This window comes from Salpingoeca rosetta (genome assembly GCF_000188695.1).
Source record: "Salpingoeca rosetta unplaced genomic scaffold supercont1.28, whole genome shotgun sequence".
Classification (NCBI taxonomy): domain Eukaryota; class Choanoflagellata; order Craspedida; family Salpingoecidae; genus Salpingoeca; species Salpingoeca rosetta.
In genome coordinates this window covers 320,567-335,566 of record NW_004754906.1, presented here as the reverse complement: position 1 = coordinate 335,566, position 15,000 = coordinate 320,567, and the positions used below count along the sequence as shown (strand labels likewise).

General features: G+C 56.3%; 4 protein-coding genes across 4 annotated transcripts in view; 2 read left to right on the top strand and 2 right to left on the bottom strand.

Annotated features, from left to right (window-relative positions):
• The window catches only part of PTSG_09348 (uncharacterized protein), a 3,762-nt gene extending 2,505 nt beyond the window's left edge, over positions 1-1,257 (bottom strand). The window contains exon 1 of the mRNA XM_004989550.1: positions 77-1,257. Within this exon, the coding sequence (XP_004989607.1) occupies positions 77-1,225 (1,149 nt within the window). The 5' untranslated portion in view covers positions 1,226-1,257. The remainder of the gene's footprint in view (positions 1-76) is intronic.
• A 127-nt stretch (positions 1,258-1,384) lies between these two features.
• On the bottom strand, positions 1,385-3,627 carry PTSG_09347 (uncharacterized protein). The gene is made up of 6 exons (XM_004989549.1): positions 3,399-3,627; positions 3,126-3,241; positions 2,716-2,802; positions 2,436-2,518; positions 2,147-2,294; positions 1,385-1,769 (listed from the first exon to the last, which is right to left on the bottom strand). The coding sequence occupies exons 1-6, from the start codon at positions 3,477-3,479 to the stop codon at positions 1,466-1,468; spliced, it is 819 nt and encodes a 272-aa protein (XP_004989606.1). The 5' UTR covers positions 3,480-3,627; the 3' UTR covers positions 1,385-1,465.
• A 4-nt stretch (positions 3,628-3,631) lies between these two features.
• On the top strand, positions 3,632-12,997 carry PTSG_09346 (uncharacterized protein). The gene is made up of 22 exons (XM_004989548.1): positions 3,632-3,756; positions 4,024-4,447; positions 4,743-4,784; positions 4,967-5,394; positions 5,591-5,776; positions 6,167-6,451; positions 6,700-6,960; positions 7,218-7,334; positions 7,552-7,626; positions 7,858-7,968; positions 8,145-8,233; positions 8,446-8,585; positions 8,814-8,877; positions 9,041-9,092; positions 9,328-9,384; positions 9,601-9,692; positions 10,058-10,136; positions 10,358-10,537; positions 10,753-10,890; positions 11,060-11,319; positions 11,541-11,661; positions 11,844-12,997. The coding sequence occupies exons 2-22, from the start codon at positions 4,060-4,062 to the stop codon at positions 12,771-12,773; spliced, it is 4,095 nt and encodes a 1,364-aa protein (XP_004989605.1). The 5' UTR covers positions 3,632-3,756; positions 4,024-4,059; the 3' UTR covers positions 12,774-12,997.
• Positions 12,998-13,047: 50 nt separating this feature from the next.
• PTSG_09345 (LIM domain-containing protein 2) overlaps positions 13,048-15,000 on the top strand; it is a gene marked incomplete at its 3' end in the record, with an annotated part of 6,558 nt that continues 4,605 nt past the window's right edge. Inside the window, exons 1-5 of the mRNA XM_004989547.1 lie at positions 13,048-13,167; positions 13,367-13,511; positions 13,713-14,079; positions 14,429-14,520; positions 14,781-14,873. Of these exons, the coding sequence (XP_004989604.1) occupies positions 13,148-13,167; positions 13,367-13,511; positions 13,713-14,079; positions 14,429-14,520; positions 14,781-14,873 (717 nt within the window). The 5' untranslated portion in view covers positions 13,048-13,147. The remainder of the gene's footprint in view (positions 13,168-13,366; positions 13,512-13,712; positions 14,080-14,428; positions 14,521-14,780; positions 14,874-15,000) is intronic.

The following is a 15,000-nucleotide window of genomic DNA, read 5'->3' as shown; positions in this document are numbered from 1 at the left end:
TAAACACGCACGCACGCACATACAAGATCCATGCACATGTAACCCCTCCCCTCTCCAGACACACACCCACACACACCTGCAAGGCTTCGATGGTGTGCACGGCTTGGTAGACGTCCTTGTGTTCGTCGTGCAGCGCTGTTTGTCGAGCGCATTCCTCTTCTATCGCTTCAAGCGCCATCTCAAGCACGCGGCGATCAGAGATCTCCTTCACGTCATCATACTCCAAGGGGTACTCCAGCCCCAGGGCCTCCATAAACTCGCGCGACTGCTGGGCACAGAAGTACGTCTGCTGCCACTGCTTGTCCAGCTTCTCAAAGGTCTTCAGCACGACGACAGGCAGCATGGCCTGCTTCTTCTTGTGTAGGCGCTCCAGCTCTTGCTCCCACAGATCAATGGCGTCGCGGCACACGCCATCAAATGCCTCCGTCTTCTCCTTGATGCGGGCTGCGGCGCGCACGTACTCATCCTCCTGCTCCCCGAGCAGCATGCACATCTCGTGCGTTCGCGCGGCCACGGTGTCCACCTCAACCTTCAGCGCGGGCAGCATGTCCTTGAGCGAGTCGCGGAGGCGGTGCAGCGCGAGGATGTTGGCGGGCGAGAGCGGGAGCCGATCAACGCCCTTTGCCACCTGCTCCTCAAACTCTGTGCGGGGCCGGTAGCGCAGCTGCGCCCACAGGTGCTTGATCTCCTTCATGGTGGACGCCAAGCCCTTCTTTCTCTCGTCAAGCTCCTTCTCATACTCTGTGATGCGGTGCCTCAGGTCTTCGAGTCGCTCCATGGACAGCTCGTCTTCACGCTTCTCCTCCTTCTCGCTTACCACCAGGGATTCCTGCAGCACCTCGAGCCTGCTCTCCAGGTCGATGAGGGAGTGGATGCGCTGCTCCCGCTCCTCGTTCAGCGCTGCGATGCGGTCGCCGAGTGCCTTGTCCAGGTCCAGCAGGGGCAGGTCTGTGTCCACGCCAGGCTCGACGTTCATTTCCTTGGCCAGGGATGCAAGCTGCTCCCTGTTCTCCTTGACGCGCCGGAGGACGTTGTCGCGCTCCTCTTCTTCTTGCTCGGCCATGGTCATGACGAGTCCGTTGACGAGGTTCATAATCTCCTCGGAGCGCTCCTCCTGGTATTCCTCGTCAATGCCCAGCACATGCCAGACCTGCTGAATGCGCATCATGGCCTCTGCCACGGCGCGCTGTGCCCTCGACACCAAGTCCGCAGGCGGCGTCGCCATCGTCGATGTGTGTGTGTGTGTGTGTGTGTGTGTGTGTGTGTGTGTGTGTGTGTCTGTCTGTGTGTGTCTGTGTGTCTGTGTGTGTGTGTGTGTCTGTGTGTGTGTGTCTGTGTCTATGTGTTCGGTTGCTGGCTGGTTGAGCGGTTGAAAATTGAATTTCGCGGGGGTCGTTTTATGTAAAATATGCAACAGAAATCGTATGTACAAACAAAGCCACAGAAGAAGCGCAAAGCTGTCACATCATTCCTCTGCGATGGGTTGGATGGAGGCGGCGAGGTGGGGTGATGTTCTCGATGGTGTTGGGGATGCGCGCTCGCTGGCGTCGTCGTGGTGGTGTGATGCAGAGTCATCAGCACCGTTGTGCTGCGTTGCTGATGCTGCGTGGGCGAATGCAGGGTTGTTTGCCTTCATCTCTGGCAGCGGCACTGCCTCGGACAACGGCGGCGGCACAATGGGCGTCCGGTAGCTCAGCTGGAACGGCACAGTCTCTGGCTCGAACGGCTGCGACAGCACGTGGAAGTAAAGCGCGTAGTGCTGGAAGATGCTGTCAACGCACACCACAACAGTAGCAGGCCGTGCGTGTGTGAGAGGGGCGCGAGTGGGCACGAACATTGGAGTGATCTGGGCAAGGGTGAGCGTACAGTGCAACGCACACACACACACACAGATGCAAGTGTACAAACGGCGAAACAACTGCGCGCGCACATACAAGCGTATGCAACGCAAGCCATGCACAGCTGCACACACACACACACACACACACACACACACACACACACACACACACACACACACACACACACACACACACACACACACACACACACACACACACACACACACACACACACACACACACACACACACACACACACGCACGCACGCGTACACACACAAGCGCACACACACACACAGACGCACGTTGTTTTGATGTGTTCTGTGACGATGGAGATGGTGCGGAGATCAAAGTCGGGAATGGAGGAGACGCCATCCCAGGGCGCCATGACAGAATGTGTTCGCATGGCCTGTTTGAAGTACTCCATGTTCTCGCTCAACGGCATTTGCTTCTCTGCTCAGCGACATTTGTGTATGTGTGTGTGTGTGAAAACGGGAGGAGAGCCGGTGCAACGATTAACAGCAAGCGCAAAGACAGGCAGAAAAGCAGATACCAAAGAGCACGCACACACACACACACACACAGCCGACGCACCTCTGATGTTGTTGATGAGTTCAACAACAAGGGAGAAGAACGCAGATGTTTGCAGCACATTCAATTGGGCTTCTCTCGCTTTCCTAGATACAGCAATGAGCCACAGCCGCACACGAGGGGTAGGGATGCATGAGCAAGAAGAATGAGAACCACGGCAACGGGACACGTGGCCTGATGCCGATATCCCAGCAATCGGTGCTCCGCACATGTGTGTGTGTGTGTGTGGCTGGCGAGAGTGTGTTGGACTCGACAGAGAATTCATACACACGCACGCACCCACCAGATGACGTGTGTATAGATGTCCAACAGTGCTGCGTCCAAGATGTTGCAGTGCGTATCCGTCAACTTCATCATTCCCTCCAATTGTCTGTCAAAGAAGAAGCAGAGAGGTCAGAGAGCGTGAGCACACAGCGACAGGACAACCTCGTTCATAGCGAGGTACAGGCGGCAAAGGAGAGTGTTCGTGGGTGTGCATGGACGGGATGTTGTTGTTGTTGTTGTTGTTGTTGTTGTTGTTGTTGCTGTTGTTGTTGTTGTTGTTGTTGTTGTTGTTGTTGTTGTTGTTGTTGTTGTTGTTGTTGTTGTTGTTGTTGTTGTTGTTGTTGTTGTTGTGTTGTTGTTGACAGGGAACAATACTGCCAAGCACATGCACAAGCACATGCACATGCACATGCACATGCGCACGCCCACGTTTGAAGCGCTGCGGCGTCTGTCGTCAGCAAGGCCCTTGCCATCTTGGGCGAGGAGATCAGGTCCTTTCGCCATGCCAACGTTCCCTTTGCTGCCAGCTCCACCCACTCTTTGTCCTACACGCATCGTGTTGTGATAGTGTGTGTTAGTGTGTGTGTGTGTGTGTGTGTGTGTGTGTGTGTGTGTGTGTGTGTGTGTATCTGTGTGTGTGTATCTGTGTGTGTGTGGCTGTGCGGTTGTGTGTGTGTGAATGACAGGACACAAACGACGAACCGAGAGATCTTCGTATTTCTTGGCCAGTTTGCTGGGCTCCTTTGCCGATCCCGTCTTCCTCTTTCCCTTCTTCGACGACATGGCCTGTGTTCGTATGCGTGTGCGTGTGCGTGCGTGCGTGCGTGCGTGCGTATGCGAGTCAGGGACGCTTGCTTGCGTGTTGAGCGGGTGCTGTACGGGGTGCCACTCGCTTCGTCTGTGCGGCTGTGGTTGCTTAGACGATTCTGTGCAATTGTTTTTCGCCCCTGCCGCTGTTTATTTTTTTCTTTCTTCTTCCAGCGGCCGCTGCTGCTCCAGCAACAACGACGACTACAGCAAAGCAAAGCAACAACCTTCCATCAGTGCAGAGCAGGATCAGGTGTGCGAGAGTATGCGAGAGTGTGTCTGTGATTGTGTGAGTCAATGTGTGAGTGAAGGCGTGTCTGTCAAGTCTGTGTGCATAGGTGTGTGCTTGTGTGCTCTTTTCGTCTGCCGGTGTGCGATGCTTCTCCATTGCAGTGCTTTGTTGCAGTGATCAACACCACACCACCTCCCAGCACAACATATCACAACACCACCTCACAGCACAACATATCACAACACCACCTCACACACGCCGGTTTGTGTGCTTGTGGAACGCATCCAGTGCCCAAGCGCATCACAGCGGTGGGCAACACCAGACATGTCGCTGCTCATCAAACCGGGCATGCGCGTGATGGTGCGCGATAAGAAGCTTCTCGGCACCGTGCGCTATGTGGGCCTGGTTGACTTTGCCAAGGGCAAGTGGATTGGCATCGAGCTCGATGAGGCAAAAGGCAAGAACAACGGCACCGTGCAGGGCAAACCCTACTTTGAGTGCGAGATGCACCACGGCATGTTTGTGCGGCAGACGCAGGTCGAGCCTGTCAAAGCACCCTCTGGTGCCAAATCGCCTGCTCCTTCGCCAAGCAAATCGTCCTCCCCATCATCAACAAAGGCCGCATCCTCCACGTCCAGTGGCACGGGCAGCAGAGCCGCTACCCCGAGCTCGTCTCGTCAAACATCCCGCACAAAACTGGCAAAGCCCACCCGTAAGAGCTGAGCTTTGTGTGTGTGTGTGTGTGTGTGTGTCTGTGTGTCTGTGTGTCTGTGTGTCTGTGTGTCTGTGTCTGTGTGTCTGTGTGTCTGTGTGTCTGTGTCTGTGTGTCTGTGTGTGTGTGTGTGTGTGTGTATGAATGGCAACACTGCGCACGGGTGAACGACAAAACTGTGCATGTGTGTGTGTGTGTGTGTGTGTGTCGTCGTTTCCCCCTCCCACCCCATGTCATGCTACATGCAACCTGATACTCCTCTCCTTCTTGATTTCTGTCGTTTCACGTCCACCAGGGTCTACGAAGGACAGCTCCTCTTCTTCAAAATCCACAACTGGTACGGTTAACTTGTCTCCTATATGCACGCACACAAGCCTCCCCCCACTCCCCCAACACATACACACACGCCTCCACCACGCCTCCACCACGTTTCAACGACGCTCAATGTCTTTGTACGCATTCCTCATGTTCTCTTTCTCCCTCTCCCCCCCCCCACTTCTTCCTCTTTTGCGCGTGCAGATGAAGCAAAGAAGCAGCAGCAACCGCCGCAACCGCCACAGCAGCAGCAACAGCGACCACAGCCACAAAAGTCGAGGATTGCAGCACCGTCAAGCACATCATCAGAGCCCGGCAAGTCCGCAGCGCCGCGCCCAACATCAACATCGTCGTCATCAGCTTCAGCGGCTGCAAACCACAGCCACGCGCACGCGCGCACAGCTGGTGACGCCCCCGCTGAAACAGAAGCGCCAGCGCCGGCCAAGCAAGCGCACGCGCCCGCCACAGGCCAAGCAGCCACACACGCGCCCGCCAAAGCGACAGCAGCAGCAGCAAGGAGTAACAGTAAACCCCACACAACATCAGCAGCAGCAGCAGCAGCGACGAAGCGATCGACGGTGGTGGAGGCGGAGACAGATCCCATTCGCGTTCGCGAGCTGGAGAAATACAAGGTGTGTTCTGATGTGTGCGTGTGTGTACGTGCGTGCGTGTGTGTGAGTGTGTTAGTGCCAGTTTCCTTCTCCCCTGCTTCTCTGCCTCGATATTCTTTCTCTCCTTGCCCTCCTCCCCCCTCCCCCTGCTTGCCGCTCGTGTAATGACTCCCCAACGTCACAATCACGCGTGTCTGTGTTCCCCTCCCGCGCGCAGAAACAAGTGGAGCAGTTGCAGCAGTTCAAAGAGCTGTGGCAGCAGAAGCAGGACATGCTCGTGTCTGAACTGAACGAGCGCAAGCGCATCTCGGACGTGGACGTTCAACGACTGGAGTCGGAGGTGGCCATGCTCAAGGAGACCACGCAGATTGCTCTGCTCGACAAGCAGGTCGCCGAGGAAAAGGTATCACAACAGGCTCGTGGCGTATCGTGTTGTGTGTGTGTGTGCGTGTGCGTGTGCGTGTGCGTGAGTGTGTGTGTGCGTGTGCGTGTGCGTGTGCGTGTGTGTGTGTGTGTGTGTGTGTGTGCGTGTGCGTGTGTGCGTGTGTGTGTGTGTGTGTGTGTGTGTGTGTGCGTGTGTGTGTGTGTTTGCGTGTGTGTTTTGGGAAGGGGAGTCATACATGTGTTTGCGCGCTTGTGTGTTCAAGTGTTTGTACATATACACGTACACATGCCTGTGCATGTGTCCGTGGGTGCCATGGAACGAACTCCTATCACCACTCTGCAACCGTGCCGCTCCCCTGTGCCCACAATCATGCAACACAAAACACCACACAAATGGTGCTCGGTGCAGAACCGGGACCTGCAAGAAGAGGTGGAGGAGCTTCAAGACAAAGTCGAGGAATTGACGCTGACGGTTGAGATCTTGGAGGCGGAGAAGGAGGAAGCAAAGGCCGGGGCAACAGCAGCAGCGCCAGCAGACGCCAAGCAGGGCAACGCTGACGGTGGTGCAGGTGCCAATGAGGCCAATGGTGACGGCGGTGATGATGATGGCGATGATGATGCGTTGAACCCGAACCGCACCAACAACACCGCAGCCATGAAGGCGCTCAAGAACAAGATTGCACGCCTGACAGTGGTGCGGTGTCTGCTGTCTGGTTTACTTTGCCTTGCTGTTGCTTGGTGAGGGTATATGTACTCTGACACCATTCATTGCCCGTGACTTACGTCTCACATTTTCTCACACATACATCCACACGTACATCTGCACATCCACACACATATCCACACATACATCCACGCACATCCACACACACACACACACACACACACACACACACACACACGCACACACACACACACACATTCACACACACCCTCCATCAGGCCCTGTACAAGCTTCGCGAGCAGAACCAGACGCTGCAGGAAGAGAACGCGGCGGTGCGGGCAGAGCTGACGGACGCCATGGCTGACAACACCGCGCTCGGTAAGGCACTCCAAATGAAGGACGTGGCCTTGGAAAAGGCCATGCAGGAGTACAAGTCGCAGGTGTCGCGCGCAGACTCACACTTTAGCGCGGAGACGATGGTCGAGTCGCTGACAGACCAGAACTTGGCCCTTGAGGAGCGGTGTCAGCTGCTGGAGGAGGTGAGGGCGTTTGTTCATTTGCCGTTACTCAGGAAGCAGGCGGAGTGAGGCTCGAAGGAGAGCAGGAGGGGGCAGTGTCATTGCGGTGACCTGTGCTTGTGTGTGTGTGTGTTGTGTTGTGTAAGTGTGTGTTGTGTTGTGTTGTGTGAGTGAGTGAGTGTGTGTGTGTGTGAGTGTGTGTGTGTGTGTGCGCGCGCGCGTGTTGAGGAGATGACTCTCGTTGATACATGCACAACACCACGACAACACGTGTACAGGAGGTGTACGAGCTGCGACAGGAAGTCGGGGTGCTGGAGGAGACACAGACGGCGTTGGAGGAGACGCTCGACGAGACACAGGCCGACAACGACGAGTTCAGATCATCTGTCAACAAGGTGGAACATAATCAATGATGGATGGAGGATAGGGCTTGCCGCTGTGGTGTTGTGTTGATTGATTTTGCTTCATTGTGCAACCAGTGTGCATCTGGACGCTTGTGCCATTGCAAACACGTCAACACAACGCACGCATGCGCGCGTGTTTCGGCTGCTTGCACTCACCCAAGCTGGCTTGTTCTTGTTCGTGCATGTTTCTACTCGTTGATGTTTGCAGCTGATGCAAGTGCTCAACGCGATTGTGGACCGGAATCAGGAGCAGGCCGAGGCCATCGCAAAATACAGCGCTGCCGTGAGTCAACGTGCTGTTGTTGTGTATGTGTGTGTGCCTGTGTGTGAAGTTGTTGGTGTGTGTATGTGTGTTTGTGTGTGCATGTGTGTTTGTGTGTGTGTGTTTGTGTGTGTGTGTGTGTGTTGTGTTTGTGCGTTTGCGATGTGTGAGCTGTTGCTGACTTGCCTGGTTTGTGCTGACATATGGCTGTCGCATTCCTGTCGAATATTTTTTTTCATTTCGGGTCAACAGCTTAAGGAGAAGGAGGAGAGCCTGCAGAAGACGCAGCAGCAACAGCAACACCAGCAGCATGCTGCATCTGCCGCCCCTGTGCAGCCCAAACCCGCTCCTGCAAAACACAAGGTGCCTGTGTTGCGTTGTGTGTGTGTGTGTGTGTGTGTGTGTGTGTGTGTGTGGTGATGGCACATTTGCGCTGCTCGGCAGCTGCCATGGCCACCTCCGAACGTCACCCATCATACCCACCACCGCGTCAATACCTCCCCCCCCCTCCCCCAAAACTGCTTGTTTGCGACTGCCAGGCGAGCGAGTCGAAGGCGCACCAGCGGGTGGCGGCGATTGAGGCCGAACTGCACGCCCTCGAAGAGGAGCAGGCGAAGCAGCACATCACGTGCGTCCGTAGACATGGTGGCGGTGGTGATGGTTTGGGTAGTGGTTGTGGAGGAGGAGGTGGTTGGGGGGGGATGGAGGGGAAACGGGAGGTAACCATGATGAAGGAAGATGTGACACAATGTGCACTATGTGGCGCTGTCTGCCACCCACTCGCACACGTACGCACACACTCATTCCCAACGCCCTCAACCCTCTTCACCCGTTGTGCAGGTACCTGAAAATGTTTCTGCCTGAGGACTTTTTCACACACGACTACAATGGGCTGCAGCTGTTGATGCTGCTTGATCGTGTTGTTCGCAAATCGCACATCCTCGCCGAGCACGCAACGGCAGAGTTTGCTGTTGGCCAGGGTGCGTTGCTGCTGCTGCTGCTGCTGTTGTTCTTCTTGTTCTTGTTCTTGTTGTTGTCATTGGAGGAAGTGGTGTGGTGTCGTGCATATTTGTGTTGTTGTGCGCGTGTGTAACGAAAGCAAGTGTGCGTGCATGTGATGACGTGTACCCTTTACATTCACACACACAACGCACACACACGAATGCTCATGCGCGTGCACAACTGCCTCCACCCTTGTTTGCCTGCAGACATTTCGGAAGTGGTGACGGAGGACTCTGATCTCACCATTGACCAGTTTGCTTTTGGCGCAGCGTGAGTTTGCCTGAACACCGCACGCACATGCACACACACGCACACGCACACAACGCGCTGTTGGCTTAACTTTGCTCCACATTTTACCGTTTGCACAGCTCACGTATGCACACACACACACACACACACTCGTGCACACAATGGCTGTCGTTTGCACGTGCAGGCTGGTTGAGTTGTTGACGATGCTGCGCCTCGACTGCGAGTACATGTACCAGGTATGCGCTCGCACCCCATTTTGCGTTCTTGCTTGAATTGTGATCCGTCCTACTCGTATGGGCGTTGATGGTGTGCTTTGTGCGCGCACATTGTGACACGTGGCATGCGTTTGACACGCGCCATGCGCCGTGCTGTCTTGCTGTCTTGCCTCTTCCCATGCCATCGCCGTCGTTACTTCTCGTTCATCTCTCTCCCGCACACCTCGCGCGTGCGTTCGCTGTCGTTCGTTTTCAGGCCATGCACAAGCTGGACGCAGAGACATTCAAAGCGGTTGGCGACGTCTTCCCACAGGTGTGCACACTTCACACTTCACACGCACACGCGCACGCACACACACGCACGCAATTGTACACAAGCAGTTTCGTCACTTGCACCTTGTTCTCAATCACCGTCACCCACGAGCTCCCCCTCTCTCTGCCGTCGCACCGCAATTCTCATCTCGTCTACATCCTCATCGCTTCCACCATCATCACCACCACCAAATCATCACCACCATATCATCGCCAGCTTGTTGCGCACGAGCCTGCCCTAGATTCGCTGCTGAAGCGGTTGCGCGGCGACGGCCTTGACCCGTCCATCCCGCTCGCAGACGTCGAGGCGTGAGTACCACCCGAGGGCTGATCTTCCGTTGGCAATGTGGTGGCACCGTGAGAATGGACCTGTAACAGTTACTGACACACTCACTCACTCACTCACTCACTCACTCACTCACTCACTCACTCACTCACTCACTCACTCACTCACTCACTCGCTCACTCACTCACTCACTCACTCACTCACTCACTCACTCACTCGCTCACACTCACTCGCTCACACTCACTCACTCACTCACTCACTCACTCACTCACTCACTCACTCACTCACTCACTCACTCACACTCACTCACACACCACTGCAACACTCACTCGTGCACACACACACACACACTCACTCACTCACACACCACTGCAATGCTGTGGCCCAGTGCTGCCAAGGCGTTCCGGACGACGATGACGACGCGAATTGCCGACGCCGTGCCGCGTGACAGCCGTGATGCCGCAAACGTGAGATCCAACATGGCTTTCGAACGTGTGAAACAGATGAGCTCAGGTGGTTGCAATTGCACTGGCGCGTTCGTGTACTCAAATGTGTGTCTCCACCACCACCACCACCCCTCACATCTTTCCTCAACCTCCTCTCGCCCTTGCTTGCCTTCGCATTCCCACCCACACCTTTCTGTCCTTGCTCCTCCCCGCTCCCCCAAACAAACACTGGCCGCGTGCAGGTTGAGGTGCAGACGGCGAGCGGCGCACTGGATGTTGTGGAGGCTGAGCTGCTGCGCCTGGACGAAATCTTCAAGCGGTCGTCGTCCACAGGCAGCATGGACCCGGCGTTTGGGCCCCTCCTCGCACACATGCGCGAGATGAGCAGCCAGTGCAGGGACGCAAAGACCGCCTGCCGCAAGGTGTTGTGTTGTGTTGTGTTGTGTTGTGTTGTGTTGTGTTGTGTTGTGTTGTGTTTGTGTGTTTGTTCGTTTGTTTGTTGTGTTTGTTGTGTTTGTGTGTGTGTGTGTGCGTGTATGCGTACATGTGCATGTGTGCGCAATGTTTCTTTTAGGGCTGGTTCAAGCATGACCGCATTGCCTTAATCCACCCGTTGTCTCGCCACCTGTGTGCGCAGATCCTGCGGCACCTGCCACCCAAGATGGCTGACACGACCATTGCACTCGACGAGGAGCGACAGCAGATGCTCGCACAGCACGCGCACAACCTCTTCTCTGCTGCCATTGCCCTCAGCCACGCGTCAAAGGCATACCACGTATGGGAAGACACACACGTTCACACGCTTGTACACACATGCACACATTTGCCGATGGTTGCGCATCCACACGAACGTCCATTTTCGTAAGCAACTCCCCACATTCACACACACACACACACTCACATGCGCGCACACGACCACACCCGTCGCCCCCAACCATTGTCAGGACCACGTGCACGGCTCCGTGACGCTTCGTGCCCTCGACCTGGACACGGCGATGCAAATTGGCGTCAACGCGCGTGTGGACCTGTCCAAGGACGGCACATTTACGGCCCGCGCGCGGCAGGAGGGTGCAGACGAAAGCATGGTTCCTGTGCATGTGCCCAACGTGCTGTATGATGCAATGCAGCTGCTGGTGGACCTCGCTGGCTGCCTGGAGGCGGGCGACTTTGATGTGCAGGCTGCGGCCAGCCCCGAAACCAAACAGTACGTACCTGTCACACTTGACGCTTCCAGTGGGAGATATGTCGACGTGATGTCGATGTGACGTTGGTGTCGTGTTGGTTGCTCCGTGACATGCGATAATCCATTTGTTCTTTGCTCTCCCTCTCACCAACACACGATTCATTCACCAACCCCTTCTCCACGCGTCCCATCACCCCACTCCTGCCCTCCCACTCAAACAACAACACACACCGCTGCACCAGGCCGGCTGCGTGGGAGGTGAATGCGGCTGCCATGCGCAAGTCTGCAGCAGAGACACTGGCGCTTCCACGAGAGGTGGAGCGCCTCTCCGCTGAACTCGCCGCCCTCAAGAAGGACGTCAAGGTGCGTGCGTGTGTGTGTGTGTGTGTGTGTGTGTGTGTGTGTGTGTGTGTGTGTGTGTGTGGTTTGTGGCTGGTGATGCGCGCGACCACACACACACACACAAGTTCGTGCTTGTGTGCTGGTTCCTTTCATTGCTCATATTTACCCTTCCACCTCCACCCACCCCACCCAACCCCGAGCAGATGAAGGACAAGAACCTGAAGGAGAAGGACATCCTGCTTGTTGCGAGCAAGCGCAACATTGAGAGCGTGCGCTACCAGTGCGAGCAGCAGGTGCAGGAGAAGGAGGCCAAGATGGCGGAGGAGCGGGCCGAGTTTGACAAGCTGCGACATGATATGGACGTGCAGCTGCGCGAGTTTGAAGAAACATACGAAGAGCTGTCGAAAGAGCGCGACGAGCTCCGTAAGCGCCTGTACGCTGCGGAGGGCCCGTCACTCGGCGGCCGCGTCTCCACTGTCGGATCAGACGTGAGCAGCGCCGAGCTTCGTGCTGCGCAGGTGCGCCTGTTTGTGCTGCAGGAGGAGCTTGCACACCAGCGCCGCCTCACTGCCACCGCCCAGGCCAAGAGCGCACTGGACACGCTGTCCGCGCTGCCAAACATCTGCCCGCGTCGCCCCGTGCCGCCGCGACTGGCACAGGCTGGCACGGCCATCAAGGCCGCAAACCAGGTGTGTGGTGACGTGATGCAGTCGCTGGCTTCGCTGCGCGTTGTCCGCCTGACACCTGCAGAGGAAAAGAAGCAGAAGCAGGAGAAAGCAGCAGGTGCAGATACAGAAGGCGCCACAGCGGCTTCGCGCGCCGGTGCTGGTGCCGAGCCGAGCAACCCCGGTGCGTCGCTGGCAGTTGCCGCAGGCCAGCTAGAGAGCCTGCGGCTGCGGAGCACGCGTGCGCGCGACGAGCTGTTGCCGCTGCTGTCGGCCGCAACGACGCAGCAGCCGACGCTTGGCGCGTTTGCTGGCGTGGATCACCTGAAGCGCATGAAGGAGGCGGCGGAGGGGAAGACACTCGGCACACTCACGCTCCCGTCCAGCGCGCAGATTGCGGCTGCTCGCAACGGCCGCGTCTTCCTCACACCAGAGACGTTTCACTCGCTGCACGCCGCGCTCGCGTGATGTGACACATGATGTGATTGTGTTTGTTTGTTTGCGTTGGATTTTGTCTTGCGTTCTTGTGTTCTTTTCTGCAGTGTGTTGTGCGCGTACGTGTGAACGTACGTGCGTGTGTGCGTACGTGCGTGCGTGTGTGTGTCGTGTGTGTGTCGTGTGTGTGGGTGCCATCCTTTGCTTGTCGCACCAGTCAGACTATCCGTTCCAACAACCAAGAAACACGAGAAGACAAAAGAGAAGCAAGCGAGTCGGAATCGTGTCCGACAGCATAATTTCCGCACCTCCATCTTCGACTGCTGTTGTTGTTTTGTTTTGCTCCCACACTGCCGCTTCCACATCCGCTTCCACACCACTGCCACCAGCCAGCCAGCCCGCTCAACATGTCTGCGACAAAGAAGAAGTGAGTTGGGCCCGTTGTGTGAAAGCCTGCGGTCACCAGTGTGGCGTGTCACCGAATCGTGCATGCGTGTGAAGCTGTTGGTGTGGGTGGTGAGGTTGATGAAGTGTTGGTTTTTGTGTGTTTTGGTTGTGGTTGCATCACCAATGCATGACTGTCTCAAACTTTCTTTGTGGTGTGTGCTTGCTTGTGTGCTGGATAGGACGGCCGATCTGTTCGGCGACTCTGACTCGGACGACGACGACTTTCTGAAGACGTTGGCATCGAAGAAGGCCACGTCTTCGTCCAAAGCCACGCCTGCAAAAGGACCAACGACGACAGCAGCCAAGAAGAGCAGCATCTTTGACGTCCGTTTTGGTCTTGCATGCGTTGTTCAGAAGCAAGTCGTGCCGTCGTGTCTGCCTTGTGGCATCGCAGCCTGTGCTTTCGTCGTGGCTAACTCATCACCTTGATCCCCTTGCGCGATGCCATACACTCCCTCCCTGCGCCTACAAACATGCACCCACGCACACATACACACATGCACACACATGTTGCTGCTACTTTAGTTTGACGATGGCGATGACGATGAGGAGGAGCTGTTCGGCAGCAAGGACAAGTCCGCGACAAAGAAGAAGGCCGCCGGCACGAAGAAGCCACGAACCGGCAGCATGACACCAGGCAAGGCCGGCCCAAAAAAGACGCCCGCTGAGGAGAAGAAGCGCTCGTCCCGCCCAACGTCTCGCACCAGCACCAGCAGCGGGGGCACATCCCCAGTCACGGTGAAGGGCAACAGGTCCAGGACCAGCAGCAAGACTGGCGCCAGGTCTGCAGCGTCGCCAAAGTCCTCGCCCAAGGCGTCTCCAAAGGCATCGCCGCCCGTAACGCGGTCCCGTGCTCGCGTGGCAGGCAGCGCCAGTCGCACAAAGGGCGCAGGTATGCGTGTTTGTGTGTGTGTGTCTGTGTCTGTGTCTGTGTCGTTGTCTGTGTCTGCGTGTTTGTGTGTGTGTGTGTCTGTGTCTGTGTCTGTGTCTGTGTCGTTGTCTGTGTCTGCCTGTTCGTGTGTGTGTGTGTGTCTGTGTGTGTGTCTGTGTGTGTGTCTGTGTGTATGTTCGTGTGTGTATGCACGTTTTTTTGTGAGAATGCGTGCATGTTGCTTCGCAGTTTGTTAATTTGTCTGTGTGGGTACCCGCTGCAATGCGCGCCCTCCCTTCTCGCCTCACTCATGTGCGTTCATATGTACCACACCCGGCGCCACTGCTACTGCCACTGCGAACATCATCAGCATCGCCACTCGGATCCCCGAGTGTCCGTCGCAATTCGCGCACCGCGAGCAAATCGGACATCGACACGTCGCCCGCCGCCCTCGAGAAGCTTGTGCGTATTATGCGTGTGTATGTGTGTGTGTCTGTGTGTCTGTGTGTCTGTGTCTGTGCATGTGTGCGTGTGTGTGTGTGTGCGTGTGTGTGTCTCACTGACTGTCTTTCTGTCGGTCTGTGTGTATGTGTGCAAGTGTATGTATGTGTGTGTGTGTGTGTGTCCGTGTGTGCTCCTGTTTGCGCTTGTGCGTGTCTTCGTTTCGTGGGACCTCACCCACCATCACATCGCCAACCTGCTGCCACTTCCCATCACACCAGGACCTTGAAGGCCTGGAGAGTCTGCTGCAGAACACGTCGCTCTCGTACACGGATCGCGCCGCCATTCGCAAGGAGAAGCGTCGGCGTGCCTCGGTTCGTCGCAGTCTTGCACCTGCATGGAGTCACTCTGTGTGTGTGTGTGTGTGTGTGTGTGTGTGTGTGTGTGTGTGTGTGTGTTCCCGTGTTTGATTTGAACTTAATCCCCTATTTCCTCTTGTCC

Coding starts and splice junctions, on each gene's coding strand:
- PTSG_09347 (XM_004989549.1), bottom strand. CDS start 3,479: ATGTCGTCGAAGAAGGGAAAGAGGAAGACGGGATCGGCAAAGGAGCCC. Junction 2,519..2,715: donor ATCTATACACACGTCATCTG/GTGGGTGCGTGC, acceptor TGCTGTATCTAG/GAAAGCGAGAGAAGCCCAAT. Junction 2,295..2,435: donor ACTCATCAACAACATCAGAG/GTGCGTCGGCTG, acceptor GTCGCTGAGCAG/AGAAGCAAATGCCGTTGAGC.
- PTSG_09346 (XM_004989548.1), top strand. CDS start 4,060: ATGTCGCTGCTCATCAAACCGGGCATGCGCGTGATGGTGCGCGATAAG. Junction 5,777..6,166: donor AGCAGGTCGCCGAGGAAAAG/GTATCACAACAG, acceptor TGCTCGGTGCAG/AACCGGGACCTGCAAGAAGA. Junction 9,093..9,327: donor ACTGCGAGTACATGTACCAG/GTATGCGCTCGC, acceptor GTTCGTTTTCAG/GCCATGCACAAGCTGGACGC.